This window comes from Camponotus vicinus, unplaced genomic scaffold, assembly GCF_025532165.1.
Source record: "Camponotus vicinus isolate PSW18456_S1 unplaced genomic scaffold, iyCamVici1.0 SCAF_10, whole genome shotgun sequence".
Lineage (NCBI taxonomy): Eukaryota > Metazoa > Arthropoda > Insecta > Hymenoptera > Formicidae > Camponotus > Camponotus vicinus.
In genome coordinates, this window is record NW_028141946.1 from 14,958,971 (window position 1) to 14,975,218 (window position 16,248).

General features: G+C 35.3%; 1 protein-coding gene and 1 pseudogene across 1 annotated transcript; one reads left to right on the forward strand and one right to left on the reverse strand.

Annotated features, from left to right (window-relative positions):
- Positions 1-4,384: 4,384 nt before the first annotated feature.
- LOC145960681 (uncharacterized) lies at positions 4,385-15,903 on the reverse strand. The gene is made up of 6 exons (XM_083080301.1): positions 15,828-15,903; positions 15,123-15,456; positions 14,222-14,590; positions 13,917-14,123; positions 13,124-13,504; positions 4,385-6,315 (listed from the first exon to the last, which is right to left on the reverse strand). Exons 2-6 carry the CDS (start codon positions 15,211-15,213, stop codon positions 4,700-4,702), a joined length of 2,664 nt encoding a protein of 887 aa, XP_082936427.1. The 5' UTR covers positions 15,214-15,456; positions 15,828-15,903; the 3' UTR covers positions 4,385-4,699.
- On the forward strand, positions 8,993-11,481 carry LOC145960814 (uncharacterized; annotated as a pseudogene).
- Positions 15,904-16,248: the final 345 nt, after the last annotated feature.

Sequence of the window (16,248 nt, forward strand, 5' to 3'; positions counted from 1 at the left end):
CTTCACGTTATTTTTTATTACAGTATACTCTGAAAGATTTTCTATTATAATATTGAAAGAATTATAATTATTGTCCCAGCAAACACAGAATATTACAGCAATATTGCGGCAATATTATAACATTGCAACAATGTCGTGGCAATATTACAACATTGCAGCAATGTTGCTGCAATATTCTGTGTTTGCTGGGATATAATTATTTATTATATTTATTATTCTACTATTTACGTATATATTGCATACTCACATGTTGTTTGCACCGCAGTAAAGCATCGACTGGTTTACACTAAATTCTATACATTGTATAATATACACACACACATACTCGCCGCTTCTCGCCGCCTTCTTCGTTAGTTGTTTGTTTTCGTCGCGCGCGATATCTTATTACATCTTTGTGCGCTAAGTACTTCAACAATCGAGCGATCTAATAGACAGCTCAAGTTTTCGTTACTTTCATAATATTATTGATATTATGGAAACGCGTGAAATTAGTGAGAAAATGTGCGACGAAGATAATGAACGAATTTATGGAAGGAGGCGCAATACAAAAAAGTACCGATTATCATGCAAGCGGCTAAGCAGACGAAAATCGTCAATAAATAAAAGGTAACATTATTTTATTAATAGAAAAGAAAATAGAAAAATTACCGTGCACACTGTTCGTCATATAGCCAAAGTAATGAAAGCCAGTGTACATCAATCACGGTAATTAATCTTGGTATCACGGATTTTGATGAACTTTTTTTATAATGCAGTACTGTCAGTACCGTAACTAGGGCGGTACCATCAGTACCCCGCACCGGGCGCAAACTTTAGGTAGAAATGAGCAGTCATTATAATAAAATAAAAAAATAAATAAATGTATTTATTTACAACAAATAAATGTTCCTTTTTAGTTGAAAAGTTTGTTTTTTATTATAAATATTTGGCAACAGAGACGTAAACTGTTAAACTCGCACCGGGCGCAATGCAGTTACGGCACTGAGTACTTTATTAGAAGCGTACCCGAGTGAAGCGATAGAGCGCAAAGCTCATTGTCAGACATTTTGTAGAAAATTTATTTAATAAATATAGCACTCCTTATCTGCCGTTGACTCTGTACTATTCAGTATGAAGACGGTATTGCACGTGCACTTAAGTCCGAAAGTATCACGCTGCGAACTTTTTTTTTTTTTTTTTAAGACAGGAAATGCTTTGCGCACTTAGCAATCAGACCCGAGGGAGGTTTGATTGCTGTCGTGGGGGACTCCCGGTTTGTCCCAACCCACGTGGGTTGGGCCGGTTTACCACCCAGTACTGACCCGAAATGTCAGCACCGGACCCTAAAACCTGTCTATAGCCCCTGGCCGTTAATAGGGGTTTACGTCCACCGGGAACCGCTCGCGCATAACATCCAGTGGACAACCCTATAGCCTGGTCTGTGAGGACCCTTCCCGAAGGGAGTCGCCCCCCTTACACACACATAACCCTGACTCAAGAGTCTGTAGGGAGAACGGCCGAGCTATTAGCCATTCTCCCCTCGTCCCCAGGGAGACGTGCAATGCGAGTGGGAGCCCTCACTCCCACCCGCTGCTCCCCGGAACGGAAGGCAACCAGCACCTTCCCCACACATAAAAACGCCGAAGCGCAGAAACCACGAGGAAACAATAAGGAAACGAGCAACGACAACCCACCCGAGGGTGGGGAACACATTTACACGTACTAAACGTAACACCTAACACCTAACATAGGGCACAGATAATCGCGCCAACATACGGTAAAGGTACCAACACCAGACTATGGACAGAGGGCGTATCCGAACCAAACAATTCCGGATCTCTCCGGAGAGCATGGCCGCAGCCCCCATAGCTACATTAGACGTCACCAGACAAACTCCATTCAAGGGGACGACGACATGGGCTCCGTAGAGCCCTGCGAGTCAGGAAGGGGCCCGACAGCGTCCTCAGACGCAGCTCGAACCCCCTCCCGACTACTCTCACCTGTTACCGCCGAACTTCCGGGGATCAACTCTCCATCCGGTCTACCCGGCACCTGCCGCCTCTTCGCAGGATTGTCTTCCCGATCTCCCGTGAGCTTCTTCGGGGGAACAAACGGACGAGCACAAGCCTTAGATCCTGCTCTATGATCTGCCGGCTTGCCCTTAACCGCGCACGGCGTACAGTGAGGGGACGCCGTGCAAGCAGCGGCCCTGTGACCAAAGCTGCCAGATCTCCGCCGCAAGCAACATGCAACACGGCGTGGAGGGGGTAATGAGGATGTGAGCGTAAGCGTACGTGTGAGCTCGGCGCTTCGGCTAGCTTCGGATAGTAGAAGAGGACAGAATACAGTCTTCTGTCTTTTTCCTACCAAGCTGGCAACGAAAGACGGGCGACGCGCAACACTGCTCGCTTCTCGATATCTCAATGCGTGCGACAGCGTTAAATGTTTTTCCCTTATAGCTTTTTATATTATACACATATTTTTTAACTGATAAATATTAGGCCCTGCGCACAATAGGAAAAATATTAAATATTAAATATTAAATTTATAGAAAGAGAAAAAGAGAAGAGAAGAGTTCCTTTCTCTTTCTCTCGTTCTATAAATTTAATATTTAATATTTAATATTTAATACTTTTCCTATTGTGCGTAGGGCCTTAATCTATTTAATATATTTTTTAACTGATAAATATATTATACATTTATCAGTTGTAAGAAAATATCGATATATTTTTTCATGTGAAAAATTAAATGACATTCTTATAAACAAAGGTGCATATATATATATATATATATATATATATATATATATATATTCATTTTTAAGAATTATACGATTTGATTTTTTAATATGAAAAGATATAATATTTTCTTACGATTAGCAAATATATATAATATATTTACCAGTTATAAAAATATCTAATATAACAAGCTAAAAGAGAAAAACGTTTAACGCTGTCGTACGTATCGAGATATTGAGACGCAAGCAGCGTCGAAAATTTATATGCTCGTTATGTATCGAGCGGAAAGAATGAATTGCCAACTAACAGCGTAGCGCAGTGGGTAAGGCGCCTGATCAGTACGCTGCCTGTCGCTGGTTCAAATCTTACTATTGAGTTTTTTTTATCTTATTATTGTGCTATATATTTTTATTATTTTAACAGACAAATTAATATTTTAATTATAAAATATATTCAAAAATCATTGAATTAATTTATTTGCTATGCAATGAGAACTATAAATAAATGTTTATTTCATAAAAAAATATTAATTCAATGATTTTTAAATATATTTTATAATTAAAATACTAATTTGTCTGTTAAAATAATAAAAATATATAGCACAATAATAAGATAAAAAAAAATCAAAGGTAAGATTTGAACCAGCGACAGGCAGCGTACTAATCAGGCGCCTTACCCACTGCGCTACGCTGTTAGTTGAGAATTCATTCTTTCCGCTCGATATATAACGAGCATATAAATTTTCGACGCTGCTTGCGTCTCGATATCTCGATACGTATGACAGCGTTAAACGTTTTTCTCTTTTAGCTTGTTATATTAGATATTTTTATAACTGGTAAATATATTATATATATTTGCTAACCGTAAGAAAATATTATGATATATCTTTTCATATTAAAAAATCAAATCGTATAATTCTTAAAAATGAATATATATACATACATACATATATATATATATATATATATATATATATATATATACATTTGTTTATAAGAATTATGTCATTTAATTTTTCACATGAAAAAATATATCGATATTTTCTTACAACTGATAAATGTATAATATATTTATTAGTTAAAAAATATATTAAATAGATTAATATTTATCAGTTAAAAAATATGTGTGTAATATAAAAAGCTGTAAGGGAAAAACATTTAACGCTGTCGCACGCATTGAGATATCGAGAAGCGAGCAGCGTCGCGCGTCGCCCGTCTTTCGTTGCCAACTTGGTAGGAAGGAGACAGAAGATTGTATTCTGTCCTCTTTTACTATCCGAAGCTAGCCGAAGCGCCGAGCTCACACGTACGCTTACGCTCACATCCTCATTACCCCCTCCACGCCGTGTTGCATGTTGCTTGCGGCGGAGATCTGGCAGCTTTGCCTGTGACCCTCCTTGCCACAACGATAGCAGCAACTGCTGCGGTCCGTTTCCGAGTCACATCTCGCAGACGCATGGCCGAAGGCCAAACAACGGTAGCATTGGAGGGGGCGGCGATCTAACGGCGTCACCGAAAGAGTAGTCCAACCTACCCTTACTCCACCAGCTCGAACGAGGCTCTGCGCCACCCGCTCGGGACAACGGAGCCACATTGTGCCCACGCTTGATCCCAAGGAAGAAAATCTAATGGGACCTGCACGAAGGTCTTCCAACTCACATCCACCAGTGGCCGCTACCTCCATGAGAATTTCATCCCGCGAGACAAAACTCATAAGTCCTCGTATACGAAGTTCACCTCTACGCATGGGACAGTTTATCTTTACGTCCTCTACCGCCGAGAAGGCCTGTGTGAGAGAGTCAGCCAATGCTTTGGCCTTCTCAACCGACTGCTTGCCAGTTACCGACATCAGAAGGCTGCCAGTAACACCCCGGCGCATGCTAAACTGTTGAATACCGAGAGTCGACAGATTAACCTTCGACTTAGCCTCGGCCAGAACCGAGGCATAAGTCCTATCATTCCCCCCCCTCCTCTTGTCGATGGTTAACGATACCACCGACGTCGAGGGGGGGGGGGGGCGGGAGCCACCGAATTATTCCCATTTTTGGGTGGAAATACCCCTCTTCTTAGACGCCTTTTGGGCCTGCGCCTTCTCCTAGACCCACTAGAGGCAGCCCTAGATACCGTCCCCGATCCGGGGACACCCACCGAGACCCCCGCAGATGCGGGGGCGGCGGTACCCCCAGAAACAAGGGACGTCTCGCGCCGAACATCGCGAACATCCGGACCCGATGGAAGGGACCCTGGCTGAAAGGCCCCTCTCAAAAGAGAAGCCCCAGCACCCTCCTCAGGGGGCGACCGCAAGGTGGCCAAAACTATAGAGGCGATATCTCCCCTCAAATCTACCAACCGCCGATCCAAGAGGGACGTCACTTCCGACAGAGAGACGGGTCGATCCCCCGTCCCAACGACGGCAGAATCGCCCGCGACAACAAGCGACGGAGACCCCCCGGGCGAAACCGCACGAGGTCTCTTCTTCCCAGGCTTCTGAAACATTTGAGCCTCAATGGAAGGGAGCGCCGCACGAAGGGCGGCTAGCTCCCCAGAAACGCGCTCTAAATCCTGTTCGAGGGAGGATATGCGGCCCCTTAGCCCCTGGTTTTCGCTCCGAAGAGCGTCCACCCGAGGATCCGCGGCCACACCCACCCTCGCAGCTAACTCCTCAACGATGCCCTCAAGCTTCATCGAGGATACGAGAAGCTCCCTGGAGAGGACTTCATCCATCCCAGAGACTCCCGCAACCCTTTCAACTTGAGAGCCGAAAGTCCCGGCCAGCTTCCTAAGCTCCAAGGTGGTGATCCCCTGCAGACTGGCCGCAAAAACTCCACGAGGTGGGAGGTTCTTCCTCCCGACCGCTGTAAGAATTGGGCCCGATGTGGGGTCCAAAAGCCTCTCCATATCTCTCAGAAGGAGCTCCTCCCGCTTGGCCGCGTTGAGGCGTTCTTTGGCCTCAGCGAGACCAACATAGTCGCCAGTCGTGGCCGGACGTCCGCGCGTCCCCTTCCCAGAGAAAGAAGGATTTCGAGACTTACCTCCCTTAGGGTACTGTTTCCTTCCTGTCAACAGGCGCTTGTCCTTCGGGGTCCACTCCTCCGAAGTGCGCTCCACGACCTCAGGAGAGCTCGGCGAAGAAATGGTTATGAAGGAGGGATCCCTCTCCTCCTCCCCCCCATTTCCACTGTCTCCACGAACCACCTCGGGGGAGCGAGGACGCTCAATAGAGTCCTTCCTCGCCACACCAAAACTACTCACAAGTTTACTTAATTTCCGGTGTTCATTGTTCACCACAACACAATATCGCGGGCACCTACGTTCACCGAGAGTCGCTCCATCCCTGATGCGAGACACAATCTCAAAGAGTTTTGTGATCCCGCACTCATCCACACACGGTGCACTCAATTGCGCGTAGACCCTGCAAACCCGGCAGTCCTTCACGCATTCCCAAGCGGTAGCCAGTTCCTCTGGATTCCCCGCCGGCAGAAATCCAGATGGCCCGTCGTACGATGACGACGAGAGGGTGGCCGGGACAGTACCACCCTCCCGCCGGCCCCTGGTATCCGAACCCAGGGAGTTCATCTCCTTTGTGACGTCATCCATATCTGTAAGAATTGGTTTTCTGTCAGGGTTTTCCTTCCCTTAGGAGGAGACCTTACCTGGTTAACGAAGCCTCCACTCCGAGTGTTACATGGTGTTTTCCTTCACCAAGCTCGGGTACCTCGGGATCGCAAATGCCCGTACACCAAAGAGACAAGCTCTATGATGCCCCTGAGGGGATCACGCTGCGAACTAGGATTCTATTCCAATCTGTTCAATTTTTTTTCAAATTTTTTTAATGTTTGTTTTTATGTCTTATGTTGCATGTAATTGGGTCACAAATTATGGTTATTTATTAAAAACAAAATTAATGTTTATTTATTAAAAAAAAATAAATTTAAGTAACAAATATGCTGTTTTCAAAAGAGTAAAACAACTTTTCTTATTTATAATGTATTTTATTTATTTTAAACAAAATTACATATATATTTTATTGGTTCAAAATAAAATTATTTCATATTATTTTATTTTTGTTATTTGTTTATATTATTTTTTGTTGATTTTTTGGTATTATTTATTTTTTTTCATTGCTTTATTCTTAAAAGAATTATGTTAGTCAAAATAATTTTATATAATTAAACATTAATTCGTTTTTAAATCAATAAACACAATTTGTGGCCCAATTATATTTAAAAAAAATTGGAAAAAAGATCGAAAATAGAGATCAAACTCTAGTTCGCAGCGTGATACTTTCGGATTCAAGTGCTCGCGCTACGCTGCCTTCATGGTGAATGGTGCAAAGTTACTGATACATAAAGAATGCTGTATTTATTAAATAAATGTTCTCAAAAACGGTTGAGCGTTCCATTTTTTTGCTACACTGCAGTACTCCTATACTAAAGTACTATACTATAAAAAAAGCTCATTAAATTTATATATATATATATATATATACATATATATATATATGTATATATATATATACAGGGTTTAGCAAAAGTGTGGAAACCCCTTAATATTTCGAAAAATACGCATTTTAAAAAACAATGTTTCATATAAAAGTTATAGGGTTTTATGTGGCGCATTACACAGCAACATTATTATGACCTCGAATAGCGTTGTCAAGGTTATGTGAAGGTCACCTCCAACTTTTTAAATGGGACACCCTATATGCTTTTGCATATTCTTGTAGCTTATCTCGAGAGCTTTCCAAAACACTTAATTAAGTTAGTTTTCATTAAGTACTTTCCGAGTTATGAGGCTTGAAATCATTTCTTAATTTTACATAAACCATAAAATATCTTGTAAAATATTCATTTTTCGATTATCTTACCTTAATACTTTTATGTACAAAATAATGAGAGGAATCAATTGGTGTAGAGAAAACACATAGGTTTTTAAGAAAAAATATGTAATTTGCAATTAACAATTACACATTTTTTTCTTAGAAACAATTATGTATTTTCTTTACACCAATGCAAAAGCATATAGGGTGTCCCATTTAAAAAGTTGGAGGTGACCTTCACATAACCTTGACAACGCTATTCGAGGTCATAATAATGTTGCTGTGTAATGCGCCACATAAAACCCTATAACTTTTGTATGAAACATTTTTTTTTTTAAATGCGTATTTTTCGAAATATTAAGGGGTTTCCACACTTTTGCTAAACCTTGTATAACATAACGAAAAAAAGTTTCTTGCGGTAAACACCTAATAATTATATCGCAACATTATATTATGATATAAATTATTATATTCAATTATATTGCAATTTAATTATTATAAAAAACCATATGCAAACGTTTTATTGATTTGAGACATTCGCGCATTATTCTCATTAACTCATCTCATTAATTTATAGGAGAAAAGAAAAATTGAAAAAAATAGATATATTGAATAAAGGAATTAATTTATTAAATAAAGAAATAATGCAAGTAGATCAAAATAAGCATACTTTTCAGGATGATGTAATTATGCATGATAATTTAGCTGCAATGGATATCGAAATAAATATAGATGAGGAAAAATTGACACAAGAGCACAATGACACATTAGATAGTGATGAGCTAACTTTTCACGATGATAGAATTATGCATGGCAAATTAGCTGCAATGGGTCTCGAAATAGATACAGACAAGGAAATAACGACACATACATTAAGTGATAATGAATTGAGAAAAATATTAGAGGACAGCGAGACTGAAGAAAGTGACACTTTAATAACAGATAACAATATAGATGCATACCGCCTAGAAAGTAAGAGTATGCCAGGAAAATGTATCGTAGATTTTGTCTATCTTTTTGAACAGTTACATGAAAAATTTGATAACCATAGTCACGGAATAGAATGTAGTTTTCGTGACTTAATATTTATTGGTGCCCGAGCGTATGGACTAAAAAATAAATTCTTTTTCAAATGCCGAATGTGCAATTTTGAAAGCTTCGTCTGGAGTGAGTCGCCCCCTGACAAAAGTCTACATGTAAATATAGGGGCAGTGGCTGGCGCAATACTAACTGGTACAGGATATACACAGTTACAAGAAAGTTGCGCTGCTATGAATATTAAGTGCATGACAAAAAAAACTTATGAAAAGGCCCATGAAACTGCTGCTGAAGCATTTGCAAAAATTGCAGAAGAAAGCATGAATGCTGCTGCGAATGAAGAACGTGATTTGGCATTACAACGCAATGAAATAATAAATGGAATACCACATATAGCAGTAAAAGGTGACGGAAGCTGGATGAAAAGATCATACAGAACAGGACGGTATGATTCTTTATCAGGTGTAGGCACAATAATTGGTGCACGAACAGGCAAAGTACTGCACATGTCTGTAAAAAATAAATATTGTGCAGTTTGTGTTACAGCAGAGAAGCTTAAAAAAGAACCTGTAAATCATAAATGTTATAAAAATTGGGGTAGAGATTGTAGTTCAACAAGCATGGAAGCAGAAGCGATTGTAGAAGGATTTAAGAGAAGCATAGAAAAGCGCGGACTAATTTATTCCACATTTATAGCAGACGGAGATAGCAGTGTATATAAAAAAATAATACAAGCAAATCCATATCCTAATGTTTTTATAGAAAAAATAGAATGTCGAAATCATTTATTGCGCAACTTGGCATCAAAAATAAAGGAAATAGCAAAGACAAAAGGACGTTTTGGCAAATTAAGAAATGTAATTGGTAATCGGATACTTCGAATTAGAACAGCTGTAACGAAAGCTGTAGAATATCGTTTGGAGGAGGAGAGTACAATGCAAGAAAAAATTAAAGCTCTCAAAATAGACGTGGATAATATAATAAATCACGTTTTAGGCGAACATAATGGATGTGCAAGGATATTTCTGCGATGGATCGCAAAAAGAAAACGAAGAAAATTATATTCCAGAATTAAAAAGATGTGGACTATATGAAAAGCTTCAAAATGCATTAAAATATATAAGTTGGAATGCCAAAAGTTTATTACAAAATAAAGACAGTAATAGAGTAGAAACTTTTAACTCTGTAATAGCAAAATGTACTGGTGGAAAAAGAGTTAATTATGGTCTAAGAGGATCGTATGAAACGCGTTGTAATGCTGCAGCAGTCACATTTAACACTGGCAAGCCTATAAGTCATTTAAGTAATGTTCTGGGAACAAAACCAGGGGAAATAGCAGTGCATTTAGAAGATAAGAAAAAAACAAGTGCACATGACATGAGAAAACGATCAACACCGCAACGTTACGTAAAACGTGCAATAGGTGACAAAGATTATGGGCCGCAGGCTGATAAACCTGATGCAACATCAGCCGAAATTGAATTAAGAAAAGCGCAACACATGCATATGCTACGAGATTGGCAATTAAAGCGAGTAGCAATAGAAGAAGAAACTAAAAAACAAGCAGCAAGCGGCATTTGGCGATATTATAGCACAAAAATAATAACCGCTTCTCACTTTGGACATATATGTAAAATGAGAAAAAGTACTTCTTGCGTGTCAAGAGTTAAATCAATAATATATCCACAACAATTAAATGTGGAATCAGTGGAACACGGGACAAAATACGAGGATATTCCACGCAAAAGTATCGAAAGTGCACTGAATATTAACATTAAACGTTGCGGATTATTTATAGATAAAGAAATACCATTTTTAGGCGCTTCGCCAGATGGATTAATAGGAGATAATGGAATTGTAGAAATAAAATGTCCTTTTGCAGCACGATTTTTAACACCAGAAGATGCGATTGTAGCAAATATGTCGAATCTGCAATCGTTATATAAGAATGGAACAGATAAAGAAATGAAACGCAGTCACGTTTACTATTATCAAATACAAGGACAATTACATATTACACAACGAGAATACTGCATCTTCGCATTATGGACACCATTTGGATTAAAAATGGAACAAATTAAACGTGATGATATTTTCTGGTCAGAAAATATGGTTAATAAACTGGTGCAATTTTATGAAGACTGTGTTTTACCAGAATTACTTGATCCAAGACTGGAAAGAAATATGGCAATTCGTGACCCAGATTATATAATTGAAGCAAAAAGACAAAAAATGATGGAAAAAGAAAAGATGAAGAAATAGATTTACGTGGAAATATTGAAAAAAAGACAGATACACACATAAGCATTGCATTAGAAAAAGGAATAAATATATGACAATGCATTCTGCGCTGGGCGCAGTGATTACTGTCAAAATAATGCATTTTGCGCTGGGCGCAGTGATTACTGTCAAAATAATGCATTCTGCGCTGGGCGCAGTGATTACTGTCAAAATAATGCATTCTGCGCTAGGCGCAGTGATTACCGTCAAAATAATGCATTCTGCGCTGGGCGCAGTGAGTATTAATATCAAAATGCATTCTGCGCTGGGCGCAGTTAACCATAGACAAATGAAATATATGTGCAATTCCGCTTATCTACTTGCATTCTGCGTTGAGCGCAGTGAAAATCTAAAATGAAAAAATATAGAATCGTGCTAATTACCCATATATACATATGGATGCATTTATATCTTGCCGTTAGAGTTGAAATTATCAATTCTCTAATGGGTAGATATGATTGCAATCCGTATGTACAGTAGGATGTCTACTATCCAGTAGGATTCGGTTTCCGTCTCTCCAATTTTTTTCGTTTTTTTCAATTATATTTTTTATGTAATTTTATCACGAAATATTTATTTCTCTAAAAACAAATTAATATGTTTTTAGATAAATAAACATTTGTGGTAAGATGTTGTAAGATTGTCGAAAATACTACAATTTTCGTATTATATGTCATCTTACTATAAAAAATACAATTTTTTTATTGCGCATTTTTTGAAAGTAATTTTTATGAGATTTTTATGATTAAAATGACACCAAACACAATATGAATCGGATAATTTTAATTACATAAATAATTAATATTTTGATTATTGATTAATTAAAAATCATCCGATTTATGTCGTGTTTGATGTCATTGTAATCAGAAAATTCTCATTAATCCATTAAAATTATTTTCAAACCGATAAAATGCGAAATAAAAGTTTCAATTTTTATTTTCTAAAATGTTTATATTATAGATAAGATAAGATCTTCGCGAGACTGGTGAGTCGTCGAAAGAGAGGGAGAGACCAAGTAAGGAGTAAGCGAGATGAACGACATGAAAGAGTTACGAAGTCTCGTTCGCGAGCCTTCCTTTATCTCCAGTCTTTCGTATCATATTTCATCTTTCCGCAGAAAATACAATTTTTACATTTCGCATTTTATTGATCCGAAAATAATTGTAATGGAGTAATGAGATTTTTACGATTAAAATGACACCAAACACGACATAAATCGGATTATTTTTAATTACATAAATAATAAAAATATTCATGTAATTAAAAATTATCCGATTCATATTGTGTTTGGTATCATTTTAATCACAAAAGTCTCATTAAAATTATTTTCCAACTTGCGATAAAATGCGCAATAAAAAAATTTATTTTTTATAACAAGATGACATATAATACGAAAATTGTAGTATTATATAAGATATATAATTATTATTAATTACATATATATTATTATTATATATATAATATAAGATATATAATATTATATTTATTATAAGCTTCGATGCTCGAAAATATAAGAAAGTTTTTTTTGGTTTAAAATTTTTAATGTTAATTTATTTACTAACTATATATTATCATCATTATCTCTGTCATTAGGTGCTTTCCCTTTACATCAAAACTCAGATAAATATCACTTCTGTTTTTCTTCAACATTCATGTTAAAGAAAGACAGAAGTGAGATTTATCTGAGTTTTGATATAAATGGAAAGCACCTATTATTATAAAAGAACTGTATGTAACGACTTACCATATGATCACTGGTAAGTCGTTGCATATAGTTCTTATTCCTACCGCATTCTCTTATGTCGCCACCGTCAACTCAGAGTTTCACGGTGAGTACTCCGGAGCCTTAAATCAGTATTCTAATCATAGAATTTTAAAAAATTTGTAAAAAGAAAACAGAATTTGTATATAATCTTTATAATAAAAAATAAAATTCTTATATATTTTCAAAAGACATTATCTTTGGTAATTTACTTTTGCATATAATACTATTTAACTCGTAAGGCTCGTCTACAATGGGTGGCAAGTCGCAAGTCGTAAGCAAATTGACCAATCACAGTCTATTATTTATCAGAATAATCAACTGTAGTTGGTCAATTTGCTTACGTCTTGCGACTTGCGATTCATTGTAGACGAGGCTTTAAGCTTTGTCTATATCTACTCATTTGTTTTTCTTTGCCTTGTTTCTCTTGTGAATCTCTGCTTAGCAAAACGCAACCAATCACTTGCGGCTTCATCAAATTCTTTTTGAGTGTAATTTGTGTACATACCTAATACTACTTCTCTCATGTGTTTTATGATACATAAAGAGGCAACTCCAAAATTTTCTTTACGACCCTTCCATGAACATTGCAAAGCACATTCATTTGTAAAAACTTGTGACATTGTATTTCTAATAATTTCACGCGCAGTATGACCACCAATTCTTCGGACAAAAGTTTTATATTCGTTGATGAATATTTCTCCTTCATTTTTTAATTTTTCTTCCATTTCAAGAATTTCATTAATAGTTTTCAAGGGTAAGTACTTTGTTACTCGATCTGTAGAAACAATTGGTAATCCTCCTGGCGTAATATTGTCAATACTTTGTTGAATATTTATCAAGCGAATGTCGGATGCTGCAACCATTCTGTTTAATGTTTGAATATTTTCTGTAATCAAATAATAATATAATAAATAAAGTTTTTATAAAAAAAATATAAATAAAATATTATTGTATTGCTAATGTCTTATAATATTAATTTTTATAGAAATTATTATAGAAAAATTATTATTATTATAGAAATAATGTAAATAGTATTACTAGTATAGTATTATTAATATAATATAGTGTAAATAGTAAGAAAATAATATTAAGGTATTTTACATGCAGAGAGTTAATACATTTTGTTGATAAAATTGGATATTGCACTTATATATGTTTGTTAATTATTCTTTAAGTTCAATACAATTAATATTTGAAAGATCAAAATATTAATTTTGCGAGTTTCAAAGATATTTATCTCTTAAGAAATATATAAATGCTTAAATTGACTAAATAAGTATTTTTAAACATCTTCTTACCTTCTGTTTTTAATACTGTTGTCATTATGTCATATCTCATTTTGCACATTTCCTCTTTTATTTTGCGCATTTCTTGTTTCATTTTGTACATCTCCTCTTTAATTTGTTGCATTTTATGTACATTTTCTAATTGATTAATCTTAATTTTGGATGAAGAAATTGGTGACTGTTCAAATGCATTCTTTCTATAATAATTTATTCCGGATTCTACATAAAAACATTATATATGTATAATTGTATAAATATAATGAATAACTACGATCAACATAAAGAAATTAATTTTTAATTTTCTTAACTACACTTACCATCATCATTAGTTTCATTGAACGTCAATAGAATTGATGACTGTGAAAACGATTCTGTCTCATCGACTTGATTGTCAGTATCTGGCCATTGTAGTAATTCAGGTTTTCTATTTTTTTCAATTTCTTGCGTTTTGTTATTATTATTATCTGAGCCGCTGCTATCTTTATGTATAGATCGATTAGAGTTTTTTCTTATGACCTTTTTTATTTTTGCCTTTTTATCTTTGTCTTCTTTATCTTCTTCGGAATCACAATCAGAATAAATTTGTTTATTAGGAATTTTAGTTCTAAAACCTTTTCCTAATTGGGATTCTTCGCAAGAAGTATAATTCTTATCTTCTGCAATTTTTCGTGCTTTTTCAACAGAAGCTAAACAGTTGAAAATAAGAAGAATTATAAATAGAAATAAATAAAATAATATTGATTTGCAAAAATTAAAACTAAACAGTATTATATTATCAAATTACTGTAAGATATATTTTAATTATAAATGTGTTGTTATATTTATGATTCTACAATACAGAAAACAATAGAGAAAATATTAAAAATAGTAACAATATTAGGAAGAGCAATTTGGAATTATTTTATTTTAGAACAAAGAATGAATTAATGGATAATGAATTAAGAATTAAAAATAATTAATATATTCCATTCCCTTGTTTTAAGTAAAATAATTCCAAAGGTGCACTCCCTAATATTTAATATTTATTCTTAATGTTTTCTTATTTTTTTTATATTGTATGCAAAGGCTAATTTAAAATTTTTTACACTTGTTTAGAATTTTTTTAATCTAAAAAAAGTATTAAATTACAATATATAGAAAGTACAAAAAACTTTGTTATTGATATTGTGATTTAATAACAAATTTATTAACAAATCTTTTAATAATAAAAAAACTTACGACAATATTTTTCTACAGTTACTGGAAGTAATTGCCACGTCTGAATATCAGGATTGATACGTTTAGATATTAGAGATGGTACGTTTTTCATAATCGCTGGTGGCCACCAACATAAATAATTATTGCCATCTTCTTGAAGCCAATTTGTACCCAGTGAGAAATGATAAATCGAATAGACGTTTAAGACGTTTAATAGATGTTTATTAGACGTTTATTAGACATCTTAGACGTCTAACAAACGTCTATCCGACTTGCGATTGTCATTTCTCACTGGGTAGGCACTTCAGATACAAGTTCATCATCACAAAATGAAACGACCGCATACGCCATTATCCTAAATGTATAAAAATTATTGTATTAATAAAATTTATAGATTACATATATAGACGCACACACACATTAAAAAACTATTCAAATATTATTATTGTTTGTTTTAATATTTTAATATAAAATGTAATAATTATATAAATAAATAATATTTTTAATTAATAAAATCTATATAAACATTCTTTTATCGAAGTAAATAATAATATATAAAAAATAGGTTATAAAATACTAAAAAATAGGTTATAAATTATTTTCAAATTTTTCAAGACTTATTGAATAAACTAATTGATAGTTTCACATGTAATATAAAAAGAAAATGGTTAGATAAGTATATATTGTTTATTTAAAAAATAGTTTTAAATATATAAATAAATATACTTGTCGTATTCATTTCTCGTAAACGATCGTAACCTCGTGAAGCAAAAGATAACAATACACGATACACACAGTAGCGGCACCACTGAAAATACAGGGTGTTTCATTTTAATCCGACCAGTCGAATATCTCGAAAACCAAGCCCGGGAGAGAAAAATATTTCAGACAAAAGTTGTTTGGTTTCGAGGGGGCCATAAGATGGTATCATTGGTTTGACCTTGAAGAGTCATTTGAAGGTCACATGAAGGTCACTTCAATTTTTTTAAATGGAACACCCTATATATTTTTGCACACTCTTATAGCTTATCTCGAGAGCTTTCCAAAACACTATCATTAAGTACCTTTTCGTTAAGTACTTTTTCAGTTATGAGGGTTGAAATAATTTCTTAATTTTACATAAACCGTAAAATATCTAGCAAGATAT